Source organism: Manacus candei, unplaced genomic scaffold (genome assembly GCF_025592945.1).
Source record: "Manacus candei isolate 608988 ecotype Guabito, Panama unplaced genomic scaffold, ASM2559294v1 h1tg000078l, whole genome shotgun sequence".
Lineage (NCBI taxonomy): Eukaryota > Metazoa > Chordata > Aves > Passeriformes > Pipridae > Manacus > Manacus candei.
In genome coordinates this window covers 896672-911146 of record NW_026138126.1, presented here as the reverse complement: position 1 = coordinate 911146, position 14475 = coordinate 896672, and the positions used below count along the sequence as shown (strand labels likewise).

At 52.2% G+C, this 14475-nt stretch overlaps 1 protein-coding gene across 1 annotated transcript in view; it reads right to left on the bottom strand.

Annotated features, from left to right (window-relative positions):
- ARHGEF18 (Rho/Rac guanine nucleotide exchange factor 18) overlaps positions 1-12759 on the bottom strand; it is a 49421-nt gene extending 36662 nt beyond the window's left edge. The window contains exons 1-10 of the mRNA XM_051810818.1: positions 12390-12759; positions 7431-7567; positions 6519-7018; positions 4429-4639; positions 3708-3822; positions 3024-3081; positions 2765-2809; positions 2406-2486; positions 1919-2024; positions 1236-1410 (exon numbers count right to left, since the gene is read on the bottom strand). Of these exons, the coding sequence (XP_051666778.1) occupies positions 1236-1410; positions 1919-2024; positions 2406-2486; positions 2765-2809; positions 3024-3081; positions 3708-3822; positions 4429-4639; positions 6519-7018; positions 7431-7567; positions 12390-12465 (1504 nt within the window). The 5' untranslated portion in view covers positions 12466-12759. The remainder of the gene's footprint in view (positions 1-1235; positions 1411-1918; positions 2025-2405; positions 2487-2764; positions 2810-3023; positions 3082-3707; positions 3823-4428; positions 4640-6518; positions 7019-7430; positions 7568-12389) is intronic.
- Positions 12760-14475: the final 1716 nt, after the last annotated feature.

Here is a 14475-nt window from a genome sequence, read left to right as displayed (position 1 = left end):
AGCCACACTCCTATTTTGACAACTACCTCCAACTCCAGATCACAGATCTCCATAGCAGTTGTCCAGAGGAGAATCACTCATACTAACAACAACCTCAGCATTCCCAAGGCCATGCTTGGAGCATGGCTCCAAGCTCCTGGTGCACTGGGACTGTCTTGTATCCTCTCAGGTTAAGGTATTTTTGCAGGACTGCAAACAGAGGAGGTTCCTCAGACAGGAATGACAAGGCATAACTCTGCCTCCTCTCATAACATTTAGGTTCTCTCTAAATATTCCACAAAGCTTCCTACTTTTTGCTGTGTCACCTGAAAACCATTCACTAATAGCCAGGTCTGTACCCCTTTTCAATTTCCCTCCAGCTGCCCTGAAGGGAAAACACACTTCTCACTACACATGTCCAAGGTCAGCCAGTCCTCTTATGGCCCAGGAAGGTTTTACCGACCTTAAGAGCCTCTGAGAGACCCTCACTAGAGAGCGAGCATTGCCAGAGGGTACAGGGTGGAGAAAGAGAGCAATTCTTTCAATTCCAGAAATTTTCTCTGCCCACAGACAATCCCTTTTAAAGTGTTCTTCAGTGCCCTGGGTACCTGCCCCAAAGAGGAGGGACAGGGTTTGTCAGCCAAAGCCACGTCACAGTGGATGCAGTGGGAGCACAGAGGCCCGTGCAGATGGTACCACTACTTACCACTACTCAGTGGTAAAAAGCAACAGTCTCACCCATGCAGGTCCTAGGAGGCACCATTTGACTTTTGTGTTTGTTAATAAAGTTTTGGATGCTCTAGAAATCCCTGTGCCCATGCATAGGGCAGATGCTGAGCTGAAACATCACTGCAGCTGTGACAAACAGCCTAAAAGATCCAGCTGCACTCAGGCAGTTGGGATATTTGTTCAGGCAAAGCAGAACTTCATGGAAAAAGAAAATTAGTGAAGGGGAAGTTGACCTAGAACCCTCCTTGGGAGAAAGGGGCAGGACATGGTCAAATGACCAAAGAAAATGAGGATAAATCCAGGCAGGATTTAGAGATCGTTTAGACTCTTTGGAGAAACAACCAAGCCAGGCCAAGCAGGGTGGTGGGGTAGAGCCAAGCCAGGCAGAGAAGTGAAGCAATCCAGGAGGCTGCTTTGAGCAATTCAGGAGGCTGGTTTAGGCAATTCAGGAGGCTGGTTTAGGCTGGGCTGGAGGGGAGGTGGGAGCAGAGGCTGGGGCAGAGCCAGGCAGTGACAGCCATACTCACTCAGACACTGCAGACCACTTTTATTCACAAGAGGTTTGGCACACAGTGAGCAGCTGGTGCAGCTGGAGAAAACCCCTGGCACAAGCTGGTGCCCACTGATCTCTTTCCACCTCTCTTTTGGCTCCTTCGTGTCTTTCTCCTTCTCTCTCTCCTTTGGTTGCTCTTTGTTCTTACCCTGGAAGGAGAGAAGAACACAGCTCGTCACAGGCCTTACACTGCCCACGTGTTCCTTTCCCCGCTGCTACAAAGGAGTGTGCAGGAAGCTGGTGGGTTCAGGTACAGTGGGATGGCAGTGCTTTTCCCAAAGGTTTGAGCAAGTCCCTCTAGTCTAGGTCCAGTCTAGGTGTGACAAAGGGCAGGATACAGCACTTGGCTTTGTCTCTGCAGGCTCTTCCCTGCCACAGAGGGTGATCCAGGCAGTCACCCAGCCAAGGCACTCCTCTTGCTCTGCACAACTAAGGCAGCACAGGAGCATTTAGAACGTGCCCTAGAGAAGGGTGGGATGGAAGTTGGGGATCGCTCTGTCCCGTGCACTATGTTAGGAGGCACAGTGCATCTATTGACCAAGATAGAGGCCTTGGCCACCCAAAAGCAATCCAGTCGACTACTCTCTGGGGTAAGATCCCCTTTTCTACTTGAAGAATTTCACAATTCCTTCCACAAATTCAGCATTTCTCCCTCACCTTATCCTTCTGCCAGGATCCAGTGACTCGGCTCCGTAGGGAACTCAGGCGTCTCATCACCTTTGTGCCTTTCTCTGCTTTATCGCTCTTCCCACTGTCCTCATTTCTGAAATAAAACAAAAACATCTTAATGAAGGGGAAATCCACTGGCCAAGCCCAGCTCAGGGAGATCACTGATAAAGTTCATTAATGCATTATTTTAGAACCCCAAGTCTGAGCTTTCCGTCTCCTGGAGGATCTGGTTTGGCATCAGCCATGTCATTTATTAATGAGACACTTGCAAATAAGGAGCTGAACTTTCAAACTGTGTGTGCAAGTTCTGTCTGTGTCTGTGGTGTTATTCAGTGCCCCGATCCTGGCTGAACCCCTGCAATACCAGTGTCCTGCACTCAGGATTAGCAAGGCAGTAGAGCTTAGATGGAGGGGGGCTTGAAATCAGTCTGCTCTGGGAACATGAAGTGTGTGGGTTACCCTCTGTGTCACTTACTCATTAGACAGGAACTCAAACCAAGTGATGTTCTGCTGGGAAGAGTCACTGCCTTCTTGCACACAAGCTCTCTGCTTCACCCTGGCCAGGGAAAAGGCATCAGACACACAGCAAAGAACACAAGAGCAGAACTTCTGGGTCAGCAGGAAGTCTTGTCTTTGGAGATGGGGCAGGAACACCTTTAGAGTTACAGAAGAGGCCCATGAAATGTCCCTTCTCCTTGCAATTCTACCAGAGTTTCACTGGAAGAAATCAGTGATTCTGGTACCCTGGGGATTTGCCCCTCAAGGAACCGAGTGTCCTTTGCCAGATGGGTCCTGTGACATCCCCATCCATGTCCCTCTCCCACACACACTTACCCATGGTAATGTTTCAGCTCCTGAAGAACCTTCTGGACATTTAAGCTACCAGGGATGGGGCAAAAGAGAAGGGAGGGATTAGAAAATGTCCTTGCACAGACATTCTGCATCCCACAAAGCCTCAAGTGCTGGTTTAAGACCAACTACTCAGCTGTGCCCCAGCATGGAGTGGGATCTCCGTTGCTGTTGCATCCCCAGTAGCTCAGATACACCCAAGAATCTCTTTCCTCTCAAAACAGCCGGGACTGACAATACCTACACATGGTCTGGGGACACGTGGTCCTTCTCCAGCACCTCCAGAGCAGGGGGTTCAACACCTGGAACACACAATGCTCTCAGCAGAAAACCTGGTTTACCTTTGTAGAACACTACATTGCAAGATATGCAACTGGACCCTGTTAATCTTGCTGGGCTCCCACTCTGCCTTTAATGAGGAGGAAGAAATGATAGGAGCAGTTAGGAAGGAAGAGGCTGCTCTGCATTTCTGTGGGCGAGGTGAAGGCTACATCATTTTCTATGTTACCCCTCCCCTCTCCAGTCTGTATTAAAGTAACTACTGAGGATCCTGCTTTGCAGCCCAGGGATAGGAGCTGATCCAACCCCAGAGACCCTCCACTTCCCAGGCTGTGCTATTAAGTCTCTACATTTAGCTCTGGGCCAGTCCTCACATGTGGGCCTTGTGTGAGTAGGGAGTGACCAACACACTGCCACAGAGAGGTTGTGTGGCATTGTGTCACTGGGGATGGGCACGACTGAGCTTAGACTGCACTGTTAGCCAGGGCCAGACTCAAAGTCAGCTTGGCTTTGTATTTCTGCAGCTATTGGGACCATGTGGAAGGGTAAGCAGAGGATGTCCAGGCTTGCAGAGGCTACAGCTCCAGTTTTTTATCTTCTTAATCACACCTTGAACTCATTTAATGCCATGGATATAGTCTATACCAACCTTCCACAACTGGAAGAGAAGTGTTGAAACTGAGAGGTATCTGAGGGGAGGCAACGGTCTCACAGGCTGCTGGGACAGACTTGGACCTCAGTCTCTTCCCATTGTTGACACATTTCTGGAGAAGTAAAAAGTCATGGACATCTTTGGTGCTTTGTGTACCAAGGGAGCCTCCATCACAGTTGATTCCTCACCCCTTGCCTCCTGTTTTGTCAGGGTTATGATGCAGGATACATAAGGCCCAACTGTTTGTCGGCCTCAGGTCTGGGCTCCAGGGAAGCTGGAGCAAGTGACATTTGGGACTGAAACCTTCTTAGGCACTTCTCACTTTTTAGAACATGTATCAATTGTCATTGAGCCCAAAGAAGGGGAGTGACACTCCTGCCTTCAACTCACTGACAGAGGATTATAGAGTAGATAGAGCTAGACTCTTCTTACAGGTGCACACTGACAGGAAAAGAGGCAACAGGCTCAGGCTGCATTAAGGGAAATTCCCGCTAGATATATGGGAAAAGAGGGCTGTGCTTCAGCATCTCCCAGGGCCTTTATCCTGCAAGACAGGGCAGTTTGCCCTGGAGCAGAGAAGCCTCATTCTTGCTGAGATTCCTGCAGACCTCCTGGCACACCCGGTTCAATGCTGGCACTGAAGGAGCCCAGCATGCGGCAGACCCTTCTGCCCCCCCAGCTCTCCCTCCTGCCCCTGTGCACAGCCTTCCCCACTCACCACCTCCTGCAGGCTGGGGCCCACCGTGAGCTTCGGGAGCAGCGGCTCTATCTCCACTTTGATCACTGTGCCAGCCCTGCTACTGCTCCAGGCTCCCAGCACCCCTTTGGGCAGCTGAAGGGACACGTGAGGCTGTGGGCAGGACTGGCTTCTCTTCCCCACATCCTCCTGCTCTGGGTCACTGCCCATCTCTGTGACATCCAGGCTGAACCTGATCAGGGGAGAGGAACAAGCCAGTTTAGCAGACATGTCCAAATGTGCCAGGCATGGCACAGCTCCTGCACAGCTCCTTGGGTGGACGGTCCTAAAGCGCTCATGCATCTGGGACAAGGAGGGTCACAACAACAGGCACATGGAAAAGGAAATGCCAGTAAGCATCAGCCTGGACACCAAGTCCTGAGCCTGTTAAAAACAGCTCCTCTGGCTGCCATCAGCGAGTCCCTCAGCTCCTTGGTCACCCGGGATGTTTAGTGCTGGATGGCTCACACTCATGTCTTAGCAACCTCTGAGACTGTGCAGCCACCTGGGCTGCAGCCTGGCCTGCCTGCCCAAGAGCTGCTGCCCTGTCAGCTGCCACACCAGGAAAGTCCCTCTGGGCATTTAGAAGTGGCAGATGATGATGTTTATCACATCACCACTGTGGCATCATGTCCTAAATCCTGCTCCCACAAGGGCCCAGCTTCGTGGAAGGAAAAAGAAATTATTTTCTGGGAAATGAGGGGTGGACCAGCTCCCCCAGTGCCCACAATGTCCTGCACACCAAGTGCTGTTGCAGTGCCAACAGCACAGGAGCAAAACGATGGATAGAGCTCAGTGGAAAATCTTAGTCTCTGCATGGGTTCTGTTTGCAGATCACAGTCACCTCATTCCTGCTGCCACAGACAGGCTTCAGGAAGTGTTTGCTTAGGGAAGAATGGGGCATATTACCCTTCCCTGGCCTCATGCTCACACGTGTTTCATCACCCAGAGAGTGGACAGAATATGTCCCTGACACAGCTGCTCCAGGCTGCTGTTCCTCCTGTGCCTCTTCCAGTATAAACTGTGAATGATCTACAGCGCATGGGGCAACAAGAGGTCTGAGAACCAAAGCCCGAGCTTGATAAAGAACTGCCAAGATTTCAGGCTAAGATAATTTTGAGGTACCATATAAGGAGGAGAGATAAAAATAGTCGTCACTGGCTTGCACCTAAATCCCAGTCAGCTGGGAGATCAATACATTTGTCAGCAGGGAAAGCATTCATGTAGGAACCTGGAGGTCAAGGCATTCATGTGGCAGGAGCAGAGGATGGCAGGAATTCCAGGCCTGACTCTGCTCCCAGAGCTCAGCATCATGCTACAAAACACAACCTCCTCTGCAGTCACGTGGAGGGCAGAGGGCTGGAGCATACAGAATCACAGAATATGCTGAGCTGGAAGGGACCCACAAGGATCATCCAGTCCAACCCTCAGCCTTGCATAGGACACCCCAGAAGTCACATCCTGTGCCTGAGAGGATCATCCAAACACTCCTTGAGCTCTGTCAGCCTTGGTGCTGTGACCACTGCCCTGGGGAGCCTCTTCAGTGCCCCACCACCCTCTGGGGAAAGAACCTTTTTCTAATATCCAACTGAAACCTCCCCTGACACAACTTCAGGCCATTCCCTCACAGTGACTGCAGACACAGGCCTCACCAAGCCAACTCACAGACAAGAAGAAAAAGGATTTGACAGAGCTCTCTTAATCTCTCTGTGATGGGAAAAATTCCCTTTGAGCCAGGGGATGGAGGTCATCGGGGCAGCTGATGCTGTTTAAGGTTACCTCCAGACAGAAATGAGTTCTCTCCAGATGAGAGATCCTCATCCTGGCCTCAAGACCAGGAAAAGAGGACCTTCCTACTGCCAAAGAGACATTAAATCCTCTTGCTGCTCTAGCATCTGCTCCTCCACATCCCACCCAACATGAGCAGTGGGCGTCCAGCTGCTCTGGCAGATGCTGACAAGTGAGGGAGACCACCCAGCAGCAGCCCCAGCCTCACACACCATCACTGCACTGTATATATCAAATATCTCTCACAGTCTCTGTGCTCGCAGTCCTGCGCAGTCTCACTGTACCTGCGCTTGCAGTCCACTGGTGACAAAGGCCTCTCCCAACTGTGCCTCCGAGAGGTGGACATAGATCTCACCAGTGTGGGGAAGGAATCCTGGGCCTCCCGCAGGTCCAGCTCCTTGTCTGCCTCTGCAGGACACTCGGGAGTGCTGGTTCCATCTCCTGGTCCCGCTGCACAGGGGCACACGTGGCCTTTGTTGAGAAAGCAGCATTTGGCCTCGCCGTAACGCATCAAGCAGGAAATGGGGTTGGAGAAAGCAACATCCACAGACAGTTTGCTCAGAGTTCCTGGTCTCTCTTCCAATAAGCAAACAACAGGCACGGCCTGGGATCCTTCTTCTGGCTGTGCTGCCATCTCTGGAGCTGTTTTGGCAATGGGCGCGCTCAGGAGCCCCAGATCTTTGTAATACTCAGTGCCATGGAGAGCAGAGTCTGAGAGGAGATCCTCCGTGCTGCTGTGCGAGTCTGCTGCTGGCACATCCAGCTCTGTGGAAGATGAATCCTCCTGCAAAGGCAGAACAAATCCCACCTGAGAGCCTTGCACTGATCCTGCGGAGGGGACACCTCCCATGCAGAACTCAGGTGCAGAGCAGGACCAGACTTGCAGATGTGTTTCTCAAATCAGATTTTCTAATAGCACCCCTCTCTTACTGCCTCTCAAAGTCATACCTGCACCAGCCCCACCATCTCAGGGTCCCTCTGTGCTTTATTTCCCCCAACACCAATACAAAGCACTCAGGAATGATTTTTCCCAGCGACAGAAGTAATATAACCTTGTATTCCCTGACAATCTGGATCAGTACCCCTTTCCCCCATTCTTACTCTGTCGCAAATCCCTCTGGATGTGGAGCTGACCAGCCAGCTTGCTGACCCTGGCTCTTGCCTCATGGAATAGCAGAAGGAAAGAAGACACTTGCCTTCTCTTCAGCCATGTTGGTGCAGAAGGAGTCATCCTCAGCAATGAGGGATGGGAGGAAGCTTTTGAGGGTGGGATACTCCAAAGCAGGAGTGCGGTGATCAGTGAATTCCCGTAAACATGGCTTGCAGTCAGACCCTGCAAGACAGAGAAGGTCACAGCGGGTAACCAGACAGCTGGGAGAGATGGAAAATCAGCTGCAATCGGGCGTTCTGCTCCCTTGCCCCTTAAAGGTCGGCAGTGCCAGGCAATCTCTAGACCACAGCAGCCTTGATCCTGGTGCAGGGATTCTGTAACAGCAGAAATCTCATCCTTTGAGCTGCAGCATGTGCAAGGACAGAGACCAGGCTTTTTTGCCATCCCAGCCAGACCCATGTCAGATGTCCTATGCTGCAGAGGCCATTTCCACAGTAAAAGAAGACTCAAACACATTTTGATGGTTGCTATTGATATTATGGACCTTTGAAGCAGAAATCTAGGAATAAAAATACTGTCAGAGATTTTCTTTTCATCGTTAAGGAATAAAGGATGCCACTGGGAGGCAAATTGGAGGCACATTATTGACTCCAGACAACACTGAATGTGCAGAGCAATAGTGGGAGCACAGCTCACTCCTGTGCATTTTCCCCACGCAGGAATGTGAACCTGAGTGTGTGTACACCACCTGATAACTCATTGAGAAACAAAACCATGGTCTGAATGTGTTTCATGGTACAATAGATCTTCCAGCTGAGTGAAGCACATTCCTATGGAGCGAGACACACTGTAAACCTCAGCCACAATCTCTAAACCATTGCGTGACTCACTGAGGTCTTTTTATTCTTTTGGGATATGCACAGCTGAGGTGAAGGGAAAACAGCCAGGCTGTTGGCTGAAGAACTATGGTGGATCTCTGAAGATGCAGAGAACAACAGCAAGAGACTGTAAGTGGCCATATCTATCTAGTGGGAAAAACCAGCAGGAAACTGCTAGAAATCGCTCACACAAGAGGAAAGCCAAGTATAAAAACATTAATGTGAGGAAGACATTGTTAAGAAATACACTCTTGGAAATCTTGCATCCTGCTGTGGGTTATAAAGCTACACAATTCAGCCAGGAATTGTGTGGTGCCAACTAAAAAAAGGCAGCAAACATGAGGAATAGTTGGGATGTTTGGTCCTTGGATCCCACTACACACTGCAGATGCCAGATTTTCTGTTTTAAGGGGCGTTTGGTGTGTTTAAATGTCTGTGGTGGCTTCAAGTGAGGGACTATAAATAATATAGAAAGAAAACACTTTGTGAAGGCACTATTTTAATTAAGGGCTTTTTAGCTATAAGAGCAGGGAAAATCTGAAACAGGTTTTCTAGCAAGGTTGTAAAATTTACTTCACAAGACATTTTTAATGAATAGACAAATTCTTGTCCAGGATGTTCCTGAGCCACACCTGCAAACAGCAGAGGTTTAGTAAGTTATTGAACATCACCTTTTGCTTTCCTTGAATTCATCTGGATTCAGCTTGTAATGAAAAATCAGCATTTTGAAGTCAATGCACCTTTAAACCAGCACAGGTTTTGGCATGAGCTTGTAGGAAACAGCACCTAAAAGTGTCAGTGAGCAGTGAAAGCCACTGAAGTCCCCAAACAGGCTGGGATGAAGGCTAAGGAAGAATGGACCCAAGGGAAGCAACCAGGAGGTGGGGAAGGTCCCAGGGGGACCAGGACCCTCATACAAGTACAAGGAAGGAAGAAAAAGGAGATTCCCTGTTCTCGCCATTCCTTCAGCAGCGAACTACCCACAGTTAAAGCAGCAAAGGCCCGGGGGGCAGCAGGAATGTGGCTGCTGGAGCTGACAAGGATGGTGGCCTGACAAAGACCAGAGCCCTGGCCTACAGGTTTAGCTAAAACAAAGAGTTTTTTCCTCCCCTTCAAGGTCCGGCCACCCCTCCAAGGCTACTCTGGGCCTGCACAAGGCTCTGTGCAGCTCTAAAGTGGATCCCTGGAACAGAGTCAGCTCCACGGAGGCCTGGAAAGTATTCCCTGTGCTCTGCCTGTGCCATGCAAGGCTCAGGATCTGGGCAAAGGCATAGGCTGCAGTCAACAGAGCCCCTCCAGACCCACCGAAGGACTTAAATCCTCCTCAGAGGCTTCAGACACTCGGTTCAACACGCGATAAATCAGTTCCAGGGAGCATGGTGGCTGTGAGGCAGAGACACGCAGCTCACAGGCTGCAGCCATGGAGAGACCATTTTAGGCAATGTGTGAGCACCAGCCACGGCAATTCTGGGCTCCCACATCTCAGTCTCAGCCAGTTGATGCTAGGCTGGCACCGGGAGCAGAGCTGAGCTGTGAGGGTGCTTGGGCAAGGCAGTGATGGAAAGTTGTGGGATGGTGAGCAAGGAAGGAGCAGCGTGGAGCACACACAGGAGGGATACAGGTTTGGGGGGCTGTGAACATCCCTATATCCACCATCAAGGTGGTCACCCAGTATCAGCAAGTGTGGCAAACTCTGGAGCCCCTTGAGTCTCTTGGACCATGCACTCAAGCCTGTTTGGAAGGATCCATGTCCAGCATGGTGATAAGGGGATGGGGAATCTTGGCCCCCCAGGCACTGGCAGACAGCAGCAGTCACCTTCCCTCAGTTTAAGCTTTAGATGGGATGACAAAATGACACTTTCAAGAACAAATACTGTTTGCTTTAGGAGAACATTAAGCAGATTAGGTATTGCAGTTGCTTAATTCGCCTCTGGCCAGGAACCATAAAAGGTTATTGCTGCAGGGAGCAGCCTCCTCAGAGGAATTCCCAGGGCAGAGCTGGGGAGGAAGCTGGGCTGGGATGGTCCCTGCACTATGCCAGAGCTTCCCACAGGTGAAACATGAGGACCCTGGGCTGCTGTGTGCGGAGGAAGGAAGCAGTGACAGGTGTCCAGTGCATGTGACAATCTGGGACAATCTCGGGGGGTTTTGATGCTGTGGGGACAATGGGATCAGCTGGATGAGCTGCCCTGGCTATAACTCTGTGCAAGGCTGCTGGGAGCTCAGCAGAGATTTTAATAATTCCAACTCAGACCTACAGTCAAACCCTCCCTCCTACTACCACCTCTGCTGCTTTCCCTCGGACAGGTTGGTCACTGGAGATGCACCCACGAGTGTCACAGCAGGTGACAGCACCAGAGCAGCCAGCACTGGAACGAGCTCTGCCAGCAGTGTCCTGTCCTCACCTGCCCCCAGCTCAGTGCCGGATGCTACAGGTCCCCAGCTGACGCTGGAGCCAGGCTGACGCTGACAGGGAAACACGTCAGAGGAAAAACGGATGGCAGCTCTCACCACGTCAGTCACATCCTCCAACATCAAACATTGTCTGCATTCCCACCAGGGAAAGGCCAAACCAAATGCATTGGGATAAAGGCACTGGGCAGTTCTGCTATGTGAAACAATCCCAGGAGGAAGGAAAGACCAGAATGGCTGGGCATTTCCCAGCAGCCAGGGTAGAGACTGTTGGGAAACCACGGGGAGCATCACAGACAAGAAAAAAAAGTGATTCCATCTCCCCCTGGCCCCTGCTCTGCTGGCCCTGTACCAGCTGCCCTTCACGTACTGTGTTGCAGGATGTCCAGAGCCATAGGGAAAAACCTTGGGAAAGCAAGTGCTGAACTCCCTGTGCCAAAATGAGCTGAAGGGCAGACCCTGGCCTGATCTGGGCCCCTCATTGTCCTCGTTGGCAGTGGTGGGGATTGGCTCCTGCAGCCCAGGCAGGGGAGGGGGACGATAAGCTGTCCCACACTGTAACACACTGTACAGGGAACTGCTGCCTTATCACCCTGCCTGGGGCCTGGCTGTTGGGTGCTGAGGAGCAGGCAGCCAGCACTGTTTTCTGCTCACTCTCAGCTGAAAGGTCTTGGCAGGGCTGAGGGGGATTTGCAGTCCCTCTGATTCACTCTGGAGTGAGACCCCAATGTTTTGTGCCCACAGCTCAAGCCCCATTGGGACAAACTGCTCTGAAAGCAGATGCTGAGAGGAGCTGATTCTACCCAGGTCCTCTCCAAAGCAGTCAGTGCTTGAGAGCACTGTGAGGCTGATTCATTTGTTAGAGAAATCAGCTCACCTGAGCCTCCCCAGTGAGCACAACCACTCCAGCAGGCACGGCACTGGGGAGGCTGAAGTGGGGTGTCCAGCTCTGAACTGCTCTGAACTGATGTTCAGAGCTCCTACTCTGAACTGACGTTCCTTCAAGTGTTCAGTTCGGATCTTGGTCTCCTGCACATCCACATCAGAAGAGAACTGGGAGGGGTCGAGGAATAATGGAGGAGAAAGAGTGCCAGAAGCTCTAATGCCACAGGTAAAGGTACCCAACATTGTCAGCCTGAAGTAGTGTTTGGAGGCAAGAACAGCAGTGTCCAGCTTCTCTGGGACTGCAAATGTCAGGACTCTCACTTCCCTATTCCCAAGTCATGGCACCACATGCAGGAATGAGGTCAGTTCACTCAATTGCTGTCACTTCCCATCCCTGCTGTCAGACACTGGGAAGCCCAGCCAGGGCCACCCAAACTGCACAGCTCTGGCAGTGCTCACCAGCCCTCACTGGAAGACCAGAAGAATCTTTCCCCAGCATCTGCTCAAACCCCAAGCTCTCTCCAGGCAGCGTGCAGAGACAGCTGTCTGCAAGAACCAGGACCTCCAGCTCCCTACCAGCCATGAAACAAACTTAATACAAAACCAGAAGGCTGATATTCAACCCATTCCCCAGCTCCTGAAGGCATTTATGTGCCTTGAAAAGAAGATGAAGTGGAACAAAAAGCATTAACCAGCACTTAGGCAGTGTCCCCTGCAGGGAGGAGGGGTAGCACCCCAAAACAAGCTCTGCCTGGGGACCCCAATGTTCTTTGGTACCTGCTCAGCCCAGGACAGGCTGTCCTCCCATCCTGCAGCAGCCCATCTCCCAACACGCTCTCAGCCCACTCTCCCCACACACAGGCCATTACCTCGCTTAAAGGACCATCTCTTCTTCCAGTGCTTGGAAAACGATGGCCAGGAGTGGTTGAGCAGCGAGTCTGACATTTGGGAGCCCCGTGCAGGGTACAGCCCAGAGCAGGAGACGCCAGCACAGAGCACAGCAGAGCTCAGCGCGCTCTAAGGCAGCGCTGCAGGGCTGCAGCCCAGGGGCTGCCAAGGGGGGAGTGGAGGAGCCAAGTGTTTTGTCAGAAGTATCAGCTGATGGAAGCTGTAGCCAGGGAGAAATTCCTGGTCCCTGGCGTTCCTACCTGTGTGATGGGTCAGTGACTTCCTACAGCTGGACCTGGGGATCAGCAGCCCCAGAACACACACAGCCCCCAAGCACTGCTCAAGGCTTGCAGACTGAAACAGAAAACATGCTGTTAGCACACCACAACCCCCTTCCCCTCTGCCAGAGCCTCCCAGCTCCATTCATGGCTGTCAGCTGTCAGCATGGGAAATCACCATCTTCCAGGCCGTTTGGCAAGAGCAGAACCTGAAGTGACACTGGGTAAGAGTCACCTGCAGTGCAGAGTAAGAGTTAAGACCACAGGCTTGACATTTGTACCTTTGTTCTTGGTTTCAAGTGCTGTGGTAGAACCCTTGCAAGGGACCACACGAAACCCTGTCCGTCTGCAACATCAGCATCCTCCTGCAGTTCACAGCAAGTCCCCATCCCCTGGCAAGGACCTTTCTCCAAGCCCTCCTCAGCTCTCCCATGCAGGGAGGCAGGTGGGAGCAATCTCAGCCAACTCCAAACTGCCCCAAGAGAACAAACTCCCCACTCCAAGGTCTCCAAGGCCACTGCTCCTGACTGGCACCATCCCCACAGCCAAGACTGGCTCCAAAGTTTGCTCCCAATCCCTCAATTAGGCTGAAGAAGTCAAGTTTTATCCCAGTGCAGCTGCTGGGCTCTTGGGCCAGACCAAACCTCCTCCCTGCTGTTTACCTGACACTTGTGGCCTCACTGAGCAGAGCACAGCCAGTTTGGGAACAACCACAGGTACCTCCTGGCTTGGAGCCCAGGCTGGGGTAGTGTTGTGCAAAGGCAGGTGGCAAAAACCATTTCCCTCACCTGGCCACAAAACCCAAAGTGTCATCAGTACACCCCTCCCCACATCCCCTCTGCTTCCATCTCCCCAGTAACTGGACTGGGCAGTTTGGAGTGGAATTTGGGGCTCCCAGGCACGGACCCCTCTTGCACCCAGCCCAAAACCCAGCTGTGCGCAGTGCCAGGGTGTCTTTGCAAACCTTCAGCTGTGGCACAGCAGCAGCAGGAGCCAAGAGCAGCACCTGAAGGGTGCCCAGCCAGCCCAGAACTGCCCCAGAACCAGCCATGGGGACACACTTCACTCCTAGACCTTGTCTCCTCCTCTTCACTCCGAGCAGAGTGAAGCTCCCCGTGAGCTCAGACTCCCAAGCCCACATTGTGCCCTTAAGCCTGTGCAGGGGGGAGGCTGCACAAAATCCAGCACTGGGACTTTTGGCTTCAGGACAAGCTGCTTCCTCACAAGGCCTTGAGGAAGACGAATGACAACCCCATTGTTGTGGCATGGAGCTTGTGCAGGGAGCGACTTACCCTGAGGGCTGGAGGAATCCCTGTGGTGAGTTCCCTGTGCACATCTGGATCCCACAGCCCCGGCTTCTCCAGCTGCTGGAGCAAAGCAAGAAGCGGAGCCTCACCAGGGGAGCAGCAGCCATGAGGGTGGTTTGCTCACGGGGGCTGTTGGCTCAACCTTCTCACCGCTTCCCCTTTCTGATAGCACAAACAAACCCACCTCTCCCACGCTGCATTTTCCACAACAGCGGCCCCAGTGCTGCCCCAACAATCCCTCTCACCCTCCGGAGGGTCTGGGCTCCAGGAGGGTCCAGCAGAGTCCCCAGGGGGGTTGCAAACCCCCAGAAACCCAGCAGGAGCCCTGGGAGCTGCTGAACTTGCAATGGCTGCGAGGAACAGCTATTGCCACAACTGCTTCCTGTTCCCTTCAGAGAAAAACCACTCTGTGTGTGTGCATGTGCCACGAAAGCATGACACACCCAGCCCAGCCCGGGGGCTCCTTGCACCATTTGAGCCTC